Raw genomic sequence first — 10,126 nt, 5'->3', positions numbered from 1 at the left:
CCGAGTGACATTACTCAAGGAATGTTTATCATTAAAACCTGTGTCACTTGGATATAGCACACAATTCCCTCGCATTGTAAGCTTATACCATGTGAGCGTATATAAAATAACCCTTACCCAAAGCTGACAGTCTCAGCCTCTCCAGAACCCGGCAAATTTCACAACAAAGGCTAGGCTACATCAAGGCGGGATTTGTCCCTGTGAAATCATTGAAATAATATGACACTCATCCTTTTCTTCATTTTTTGTGGTGTTCATAAGCATCACGGCTGCTTATGCTGCCCCCGGGCAAAGTGGCACGCAAAGTCGTACTTGTTGATGCAGCTGTGGCCACAGATGTTGCACTGGAAGGCGTTCTCGTAGCCGTGGCAGCCCATGTGTATGGTGTAGAGGATGTTGTCGGGGAAGGCTATGTCACAGTGTTGGCAGTGGTGCTGCGCGCCGCGCTCCTGGGGCGCGGCGGGCAGGCCCGGGGCCGGGGTGCTGGGCTGGCTGTTGCCGACGCTGGGGGTGCTGGTGCGGCCGCTGCCCTCGCTGCACGGCCCCGCCACGGGGCTGCCCTCGCTCGGAGGGAGAGGGGGGAGCCTGGGGTCCGGGGCCGTGGGAGACGAGGCGTGCGACGTGTTGGCCAAGGTCGTCGCAGGGGGCGTGTCGGCGGGGTCGGGCTGCTGTACGAGGAAGGGCTTCTCGTCCACCGGAGACCGGGCCCGGGGCGACCCGGGGGGCTGGGCTGTCTGGGAGTGGACGTGCGCCGGAAGGCTGGCCAACTGACCGGCCAGCGTCGATAGCTGGTTCAGGGGGTTGTCCATGACCAGATCCTGGTGGTGTTGATGGAGGTGGTGGTGGTGGAGCTCGTCGTCCCTGGAGCTTCTGTCCTCGGGCGCCCCGCCCTGGTCGTCGAAGGCCTCCTGCCGTATGTGGGGCAGTCCGTGGGGGAAGTCGCTCATGCTGTCCGCCTTGTGCGCTGCCATGGAAGGGGGGCTGAAGTTGATGAGCAGGCGCCGGCCGTAGCCCAGCGCGCTGCTCTTCTTCTGCAGCACACTGAGCATCTTCTTGTGGGCCAGCGAGCGGGCGCCCTTCATGGGCAGCAGCTTGTGGCGGCGGCGGCGGTGGTGGGACAGGTTGCTGCGGTCGCTGCAGCGGAACGAGCACAGCTCACACTTGTAGGGCTTCTCCCCCGTGTGGGAGCGCATATGGGCCTCCAGGTGGCGCTCGTAGGCGGAGGCAAACGGGCACAGGTGGCAGCGGTGAGGCTTCTCCCCTGAAGACAGAGGATGCACAGCCGCAAGGTTGAGTTCAACCGTTTACATACAAACACAAAACGAATAACATATTATTATCTAGTTTGCACACGAAAAGCGAATCACCTGTATGAATGCGGATGTGCTCGATGAGTCGGGCCGTTCCTCGAGTGGCATAGTTGCAGTAGCGACACTTGAGCTTTCCGTCGTACGTCCTCTCAAAGCCGTCCACCAGTATCCCTGAGCTGTCGACCAGCGACATATCCGTAGAGGGGTGGTCCAGGCCATTTTGACCGCAGTCTGCACACAAAGGACAAAATGTGGGCCAATAAGAGACCATTTTCAATGACATGGGATATGCAGGGTTAGACCGTGGGGTGATTTTATCATGACAAAAAAAAAAATATATATATAAGACAGGATATAAAATATCCTGCCTGCGTTTGTCAATGTTTGGTCAACGCTTGACTTCAAAACATGTTTGGGTTGTGTCTTCGCTGATACAAAATGTATAGGTACGGCAGGCATTGATACCAAAAACAATTTACAACAGGTGCAAAAGCAGCAAAGAGTCCAGAGACTCCAGACTACTACATTTTAAGTCAGACGTTTACCTAAACATTTAAACATTTTAAACTTTGTTTCAACCTGGGCAAGCCAACTACCCCGACGCGCAACAGAGGGAACCATATCGTCAAAAGCCCGTAGCGGATAAGAACACCGTGTGACCCATAGGACGTTGTTAAATAATGACGGTACATAATGAATAAGGAATAATAATACGCCGGATTTTTGTGCAAAAAAACCCGAACAACCCGAACCCAATCTTTTTGCCATGACGCGATATATTGATGAGTGACAGTCCAGCCTGTATGTAAAGCAGGGTCTTACAGTTACCAGCTGGAACGTCGTCCACCTCCTTGACGCCGCTCACAGACCCGGAGATCATGTTCACATGTTGAGTCTGCTGGCTGAGATACTCTTGGAAATCTTTCACAAAATCCAACGTGTCCGGCTTTTCTTCACCCATCGAGATGGTTTGGTGTACGGGTATGGTTCTAAAGGGAGGTGAATCATGTACAACTGTTTCAGTAAGGTTACCAAAAGAAGCCACGTCACTTGCAATTAGTACTATGGAATAGAAGTAAACGTTACAAATCAACACCGACTGTTTCGCTGTGATCGACACTTACCCTTTTAGCACGTGTAGTATAACACTTTTTGGAAAGTGGTAATATTTACTACGCAGGTAGGGAGACCGAAAACCCGGACAAACAACGATCTGCTGCCCTGTCCCTCACTTCACGTTGATCTCCATAGTAGGCTGTCAACACCGCTACGTTAGCCATTCAGCTAACAGCATCCTTTATAACGTTAGTCAACAAACAAGGATTTCGCACATGACAGTTCATGGTTGATTTAACTCTATGTTCCTCGATTGATTAACATATGTTTTGTGAAGCTATTAATAATTTCAGTGAACGTTACGGCTGATACTTGGTAACGAAAACCATATCAAAACAATAGTCACATCACGGTGTCAGAGTTCACTCCACGTCCCCCGGTTAAACCTTCCCCACCGCCCTCCGGATCATTCGGCCGCAAAGAAAAGTTCCGAGGACAAAACGCACTATGAATTTCCTGCAGAAAATACGGTGAATGCTGTAGTGCAAAGTGAGGTTGAATATATGTTTCAGTAAAGCCACATAGACGTAAAGAAATGCTAAATGGCTTAAATATAGTGAAGGGATTAGAGCAAAGTCTAAATGGAGTAAACAATGTAAACAGGCACACCAATTAAACAATTTAAAATGGTTGGAAACAAATAAAGTGAAGCTCTCACTATAAAATAGCAAATGTAATCATTTGAATACATTCGAAATAAAATATAGAAAAGCTGGCGTGTGTCTGTTTGGTAGTAACTTGGAAAAGTATGTTGAACCTGATGTAATCCTTTTGGATGGTACGCCGGTGTAAGTACCATATCGGCTCTGCTTCCAGATCGGCTCGGGGTCCGTCGTCTGCTGATTACGTCACACAATACGCTATCTACAGCAATAAGGTTTTTTATGGCTTAAATTAAAGAGCCTGTAATGATGTTTCATTTTGAACATAGACCATTCCCAACCTATCTGTATGCTGATAGTTTCCTTCTAAAAACAAAACATCCCTCGGAATCATCTTGGCTGTTAAAATAAGCCGTCCGTGTTGCCAGATTGGGCACGTTTTCAGCCTGATTTGGCTACTTTGAATCTCGTTAGGCTGGAAAAACGGGACATATGCCCAATCTGGCAACACAAACTAGACATAGACCTACTGCGCTCACACATGTGCTCGCTGTTGCCTCGTGGTTGCTATGACTACAGCCAGAGCTACAGCACAAAACAGCCAATCACAACTGTCCGACGTACAGCCAATCACAATGTACGCCCATTCAAGCGTACAGCCAATGATATTGTGTAACGTAATCAGCAGACGACGGACCCCGAGCCGATCTGGAAGCCGAGCCGATATGGCACTTACACCGGAACGTGCAAGTTGTAAATTGCAACTCTCCCAGCTTTCTTGCGGAATTTCACTGAGGCACGCCCACTTTTGGTCGTAGTACCTCGTCGCTTTGAAAGTAGAGCGGGTTCAGTGAGGCCGAAAAAGAATTGCTGCGCCCGTAGAGATGTATTTTCTTTGTATTTGTATCACGTTGGTTATTTTAATGTAGATTTTAAATGCTTTTATTGATGACATTGGTACTTTATTCCGGTCACCAATTTATGCATTGCACGGTCTTGCTAGTTAATCGAAATAAGCTCACAAAATGATGACGCTTATAGCGTTGGACTCATGAGTCATATCGCATATTGTTTGTGTAGATAGCATTTGTTGCCAGATCGGATTGGCAACTTTCAGCCCAACTATAGACGAAAAACTGCCCAATCAACGATAATCCCAACCAGAACCTTTAATGCCAGAAAACTACAACAATAAAATTAAACAGACAGACAATAAAAAGTTGTGATGTGAAGCGTCTTTAATCATGATGAAAAAAAAACCTACAGCAGTCATTTCAATGAATACAGGATTGCGGTATCACCCAAAGTGTCCTGTTGCCCCGTGTCATTTGCCGTGTGCTTGCGCATGTGCAAACGCAACTTGCTCTGGTTGCTGAAGTTGGCATTGCACTGCAGACACACGCAGGGCTTCTCCCTGGAGTGAGTCCTCATGTGGAACTTCAGGTCGGAGCTCCGGTCGAAGCGCTTCACGCATTGGTCACACCTGTGGGGCTTCTCCCCGGAGTGAGTCCTCATGTGGATCTTCAGGTTGTAGCTCTGACTGAAGCGCTTCGCACATTGGTCACAGCTGTAGGGCTTCTCCCCGGAGTGAGTCCTCATGTGGATCTTCAGCTTGCAGCTCTGAGTGAAGCACTTCACGCATTGGTCACACCTGTAGGGCTTTTCCCCGGAGTGAGTCCTCATGTGGAGCTTCAGGTTGAACTTTTGACTGAAGCGCTTCACGCATTGGTCACACCTGTAGGGCTTCTCCCCGGAGTGAGTCATCATGTGGAGCTTCAGGTTGCCTTTCAGTTTGAAGCTCCTCATGCATTGGCCACACCCGTACGGTTTCTCGTCGGTGTGGGTATGCCCGTTGTGACTGGACATGTTGGAGGAGTCAGGGGCGTCCACATGCAGACTATCCGAGGTGCCGCCACGCTGTGTGCTGCGGTCTCCAACGTCAAAGGCTTCTGCAGAGAGGAAAACAAAGAAAGAGTACTGTATTTGTTCAAGTAATTAATTAATAATATTCGTATTCATTCATTATTTGCACAAAGGGATACCTTTGTACACACTTTTAAATTCGATGGATTTTGACAATCTTTCTTGAAAGCTTCTATTTGTTGAATATGCCTTTTCATTGTCCCCCTTGAGGTTGTCAAGGGTCAAAGGCTCCAGCTGAGAAGGCACTGCTACGTCTCCCCCTTTGAAGGATATTCTTTGTGTTATAGCAGGGCTCTGGTCATGATGCGCTTTCAAAAGAGGACCAGGCTTTTTAGCGCTGGTAGAATCAAGTACATTTTCAGTTGATCCAGGTCGTTGCTGGCTTGCTTGCTTGCATAGATGCAATGTGTATTACTAACCTACAGGTGGCATGCCTCCACCAATATCCTCTTCCTCCTTGATTAAAATGGGGTCTGGGGTCTGCTGCTTTCCAAATAAAGAAGGAAACCCACATTAGACATTCTTTAATTTGCACAGAATAGTGGTCAATCCCCACTAACGACACACTGAATCATTAAGGTGTGTGCTGGAGTTGGAAGCATCCGTTACATGAATGAGAAGATGATTTCCAACCTGCCCAGTCAGCTACTCAAGGCGGACCAGTCGCTCGCCGCACTCCAGGCTCTTGGCCACGCTGTGATCCGCAGACAGTGAGCTCAGGCCTCAGGGCCTCGACTTCGGACATGGTGAAGAGGGTGTCATGGCAGTCTACCGCAAGTGGGCCCTCCCCATTTCCGTAGACGTTCAGGATCCTCAGCTCCTCTCTGTGACTGGACATACGGGAGGAGCCAGGGGCGTCCCCATGCAGACTCTCCGGGGTGACGTGCTGTGTGCTTCGGTCTCCAAAGTCATCGCAGTCTTCTGCAGAGATAGGGGACAAGGTAATTGTTTTGATACATTATTTGCACATAAGGAGACAGTGTGTATTTGTACACGTGAAATAAACTATTTAAATGTCTGTATGTAACACAGAGGGTTAAATATGTGTACTGCAGAAACAGATTGAGTTTTGGTCCCTAAACTCAAAGCACAAGCGGCTGACCAGGTTGAGGACACTAAAAAGAAACTCAGCGCAAAATGATCTGAGCACAACATTACATGCGAGACAAGCGCAATTATTCTATTTGACAATAACAAGCATCAACGTTTCAATCCCTGCAAGATGATTAGCTAACATGTATACATTTGGAGTTTATTGATGTTTGAGAATGAAAACCAGCTCATGTGGTATCCTTCTTGAAACCTTTCTGGGCTCTTGACTGATTCAATCTTTGAAATTCCAATCTCAAGTTTGACTCGTTTTTTACAAGGGCTCGGGTCACAATGCTTTACAAAAGAGCACCAGGCTTTTTAGCACAGGTACAATCTAGCAGTCATCCTCGAATCTAAGCTGCCTAGAATCTAAGGGTGGTGTAAGAAGAGGGGGGTTTCCAACCACCTTGTGTCTTTCAGGGGCTTTAGGCCTGATGATGATGATGATGATGATGATGATGATGATGATGATGATGATGATGATGATGATGATGATGATGAAGAATACACCAAGACCAAGACCATTCATAGTAAAGGAAACTGGCATATCGTCAAATTATCTTAGGCATGTGTTAGCCATGTGAGGTAGCCTGCTTCTCCGATATAAATAGTTATTCAATGTTTATTTTGAATCATTATTATTATAACTTTGTCCAATTACTAAAATTGTAACTACTAACAGTACCCCCTGAACACTTGGACCGTCCTTTTATCCACCCATTACAGCCGGGACTCAACTCACCATTTCCCATTGATGTAGTCCCTGGTTTGCAGATGTTGGCTCGAGCCAGGGCCAAACGACTTGCACGCGATGCATTTGGTCTTGTTTGAAGCCGCAAAGTAAACAGCTCACTCCTCATCACCTTCATCTTCGTCCTCAGCGTCTCGTTTTCTTTCAGGCTCAGAGTTATTTGTAAGTGAAGGGTAGCCGAGCCTTCCGAGAACAGCTGGCTAATTTCAGATACGGATGCTTTCGTAAGTACGTCCATTATGGACGAAAGCTGTTCTCCCAAAGTTGAGCCGCACGGTTTCATGTTTATTAACATATTTTACTCTGTTGTGGATAAAACCCCACAAATACTCTAAGAAATAAGAGGTCAAGAAGGACTAGGTTTGAAAGATTAAGGCTTTATGAGCACATACATAAGGTAATAACAACAAAACCTGTGATGGTATGCAAACACTGAAGAACATCCGGTATCTATATCCCCAAACACGAACTTCGCCAATCACAACGCTCTGTACTAGGGGCCTTGAAACGGATTTATGACGTAGATGTTGGATGTAGATGTCCATGTCCTACAGGCTGTAGGACATGGACAATAACAGGCTATGTTATTGACCTTATTCCTCCACATCTATCGAGATAAGCTCGGTAAATTAGGAGGCTTATTCCGTTGGACTCCCTTGAGTCTCAGCTTTCATATGGCATATCGTTTGTGTATGTGTTGCCAAATCGCATTTTCAACTTCCAGCCAAACTGTAAACTAAAAACTGCCCAATCAACCAAAAACCTGCTCAAAAAGTAGCAAGCAAACGGAATATCATATAGGCTACTTCTGTAATAGCAAATAGTACACGAATACACAACGCAACCTTATTTTTAACTATGATGTGGCAGACAAGGAACCTCTCATCATCTATCTCCAACAGTTTTATGATGGAAACTGAAACTTTTACTAACAGTGGGGAGGTTAAAGTGGAGAAAATGTATAGATTTAAACATAGGCCTATTCATTAAGTTATTTGATTAATTAAACAACCAACATTAAGCCTATCAAGCACCAAAATTCAATGCATTGTAAATCATTTGGGCATTTTGATGAAGAGAAACTTATTTTAGGACACGTCGGCCAGCGAAATATTTCATTTAATGTTAGAGCATGATCATGGTAAAGTACAGGCCGCCAAGTTACCAAGGACACATTCAGTGAGACAAGAACAAGATTAGGGATACGTTTGCAATGTGGGTAGCCAGGGAATACACAGGTAACAAACGTGAGTGGGAGTGACCATCGTGGAGAGTTTAGGATTTGCGGGCCAAGTTAAACTGAAATGGGGGAAGTCAACACGTCTGCAAGTCTGCAAGCAAGGCCGCAACAGTAAAAGGAATCTCCACAACAAAGAAGGCAGACGATTGGCCTGAGTATCTGACTTCGTGGCTCGAGTGGGAATGCAAATGACAACAATTTAATATCTCTCAGTCAGAGAGAGGAAGGGAGGTTTCATAGGGAGAATGCATACATTACTTTGAATGTGAATACTAACTATCTAAACAAGGTTAATATAATTCGTATATAATTGTATCTTATAGTTATGATTGATATTTCCACGACTCATTTTATTCAGCTTTTCCAAGATTTTTGATTATTAAAGCTCTTTCAAGCAATTCTTGAGGGCTACACATGCTATGGCAGAGGAATGTTTTGTAAATTATATAGGCCTACTTATGATAAACATGACTTATTGTACCACAAGATGGCGCACATGTATCATTAATGAAACCGGTTCCTGTTCCATTGTTGTGGCCCTAAAAGCAATACGTTAGAGTCGCTGATCATAAATAACCTTTTTTAAATAGGTATTGGGTGTTGTGCACGACTTGCTCTGCTCAGTGAGCAGACATCCAGTCTTTTTGGGTCAGCTGACATGGACTATAGTAAAAAACGAAGAATAAAGGCTTGGCAGTTAATCTTCCGGGTTGAATAGCTTGTTGACACTAATGTTATTTTATTGCAATTTAATTATGCTCAGGTTTCCAGTGGGGCCAGATACGTCTGAATAATTTACTAAAGGCCAAAATGATTTGTTAGCGGGGAAATATATAGGTCTATACACTGCTAGCTATAGACAAATACATATAACGATATAGGAAACAATTAAATACTTATAAAATAAAAAATATAGTATAACACACACATGTGTGTAGATATATATATATATATATATATATATATATATATATATATATATATATATATATATATATATATATATATATATATATATATATATATATATATAATGGCCTATCACTTTTATTCATTACATTTTCTTCTCATATTATGTCGATTGAGAGATTAAAATATAGAGTAAAACGTAATTATTTACGGATAAATAACCCTGAGAGATTCTAGTAGAGTGACACCTGGGCCTGGTGTTGACAGAGACTAATGCTTTGGACACTTGGCAACATATACAACAAATGACATGGCAATGACGAGGACTGAGAAGCTTCAAGAATCCTTCACTGTTGTTCCGTGTTATTAAGGAGTAAGGCATTTCACAATAACTTCCTCTATACATGTGCATTTAAGAAAAATACAAAAAGTCTTTTAAAAGACTTTTGTATAGAGGTTTATCAAAAAAAATTAAAGGGCTGGGCACCATAACACAATTATACACATGTTAGACGGCCCCTCACAGTACACCTGCCTTTAAGGGGGTTGCAGTCTCCTCCACTTGTCTTAATTCACATTAAAAGACCTCAATGAAAAGGTTCCCATCCCACAATCAACTGCTTGATCTGGGCCGTTTGTAGGTTTTTGTGCAATTCCATTTCTCCTCCTTCCCGGACATTAATTGAGATTTAATTTAGAGAAGGCCTTCAGCGATGCTTTATGACGTTGTGTCATGTTTTCAGGCTCATATATAAAAAAGCTGCATCATGGAGATTAGCTTTAAAGAAAAGTATTTTTAATCCCAGACAAGTGCAGCCACAGTTACGGCAGACAGAGGGAGAAAGGTGAAGGAGGACTTGGAAGAGGTGTATTCTTCTTCCACTGCGGAGACTGTTTCTTTCTTGGGGCGTCTGCTCCACGTGGACCATTTGACAAAGAACCAAGAGGCTGGGGAAATAGGATAAAGGAGGTATATATTAAGCTTTCTTTCCTCACCACTTAATTTCCTTGCCGGCGCGCCGCACGGCCCCAGTAATGAATGTAATTGCCGCCTTTGATGAGAATGCTATTATCTGGATCACACTTTACACAGGCAACCAAGCCGGCCCATCCCGCCCCTCCCCCGCCCCTCCCAGCCTTCTATTTAACTTGGCAATGAGGACCCCGACAACACCCCCCCATC

The 10,126-nt window shown here is 44.9% G+C and overlaps 2 protein-coding genes across 6 annotated transcripts; both read right to left on the bottom strand.

The window, feature by feature from the left end:
* Nucleotides 1-232: 232 nt before the first annotated feature.
* On the bottom strand, nt 233-2,831 carry ikzf5 (IKAROS family zinc finger 5). 2 transcript variants are annotated; one of them, XM_060072796.1, is made up of 4 exons: nt 2,435-2,831; nt 2,133-2,299; nt 1,368-1,541; nt 233-1,261 (listed from the first exon to the last, which is right to left on the bottom strand). In XM_060072796.1, the coding sequence occupies exons 2-4, from the start codon at nt 2,269-2,271 to the stop codon at nt 264-266; spliced, it is 1,311 nt and encodes a 436-aa protein (XP_059928779.1). In that variant the 5' UTR covers nt 2,272-2,299; nt 2,435-2,831; the 3' UTR covers nt 233-263. The 2 variants fall into 2 exon arrangements, with proteins under 2 accessions (XP_059928779.1, XP_059928780.1); XM_060072797.1 differs by having other exon boundaries at nt 2,139-2,299.
* Nucleotides 2,832-4,248: 1,417 nt separating this feature from the next.
* LOC132473317 (gastrula zinc finger protein XlCGF49.1-like) lies at nt 4,249-7,280 on the bottom strand. 4 transcript variants are annotated; one of them, XM_060073386.1, is made up of 4 exons: nt 6,786-7,280; nt 5,561-5,872; nt 5,371-5,434; nt 4,249-4,977 (listed from the first exon to the last, which is right to left on the bottom strand). In XM_060073386.1, the coding sequence occupies exons 3-4, from the start codon at nt 5,381-5,383 to the stop codon at nt 4,298-4,300; spliced, it is 693 nt and encodes a 230-aa protein (XP_059929369.1). In that variant the 5' UTR covers nt 5,384-5,434; nt 5,561-5,872; nt 6,786-7,280; the 3' UTR covers nt 4,249-4,297. The 4 variants fall into 4 exon arrangements, with proteins under 4 accessions (XP_059929369.1, XP_059929368.1, XP_059929367.1 ...); XM_060073385.1 differs by having other exon boundaries at nt 5,371-5,437; nt 5,585-5,872; nt 6,786-7,279; XM_060073384.1 differs by having other exon boundaries at nt 5,585-5,872; nt 6,786-7,279.
* Between the last annotated feature and the right edge of the window lie 2,846 nt (nt 7,281-10,126).

This window comes from Gadus macrocephalus, chromosome 15, assembly GCF_031168955.1.
Source record: "Gadus macrocephalus chromosome 15, ASM3116895v1".
NCBI lineage: Eukaryota > Metazoa > Chordata > Actinopteri > Gadiformes > Gadidae > Gadus > Gadus macrocephalus.
The sequence above is the reverse complement of the archived record's forward strand: the minus strand, read 5'-3'. Positions and strand labels throughout refer to the sequence as shown.

Coding starts and splice junctions, on each gene's coding strand:
- ikzf5 (XM_060072796.1), bottom strand. CDS start 2,271: ATGGGTGAAGAAAAGCCGGACACGTTGGATTTTGTGAAAGATTTCCAA. Junction 1,542..2,132: donor CGACGTTCCAGCTGGTAACT/GTAAGACCCTGC, acceptor CTTTGTGTGCAG/ACTGCGGTCAAAATGGCCTG. Junction 1,262..1,367: donor GCACATCCGCATTCATACAG/GTGATTCGCTTT, acceptor CTCTGTCTTCAG/GGGAGAAGCCTCACCGCTGC.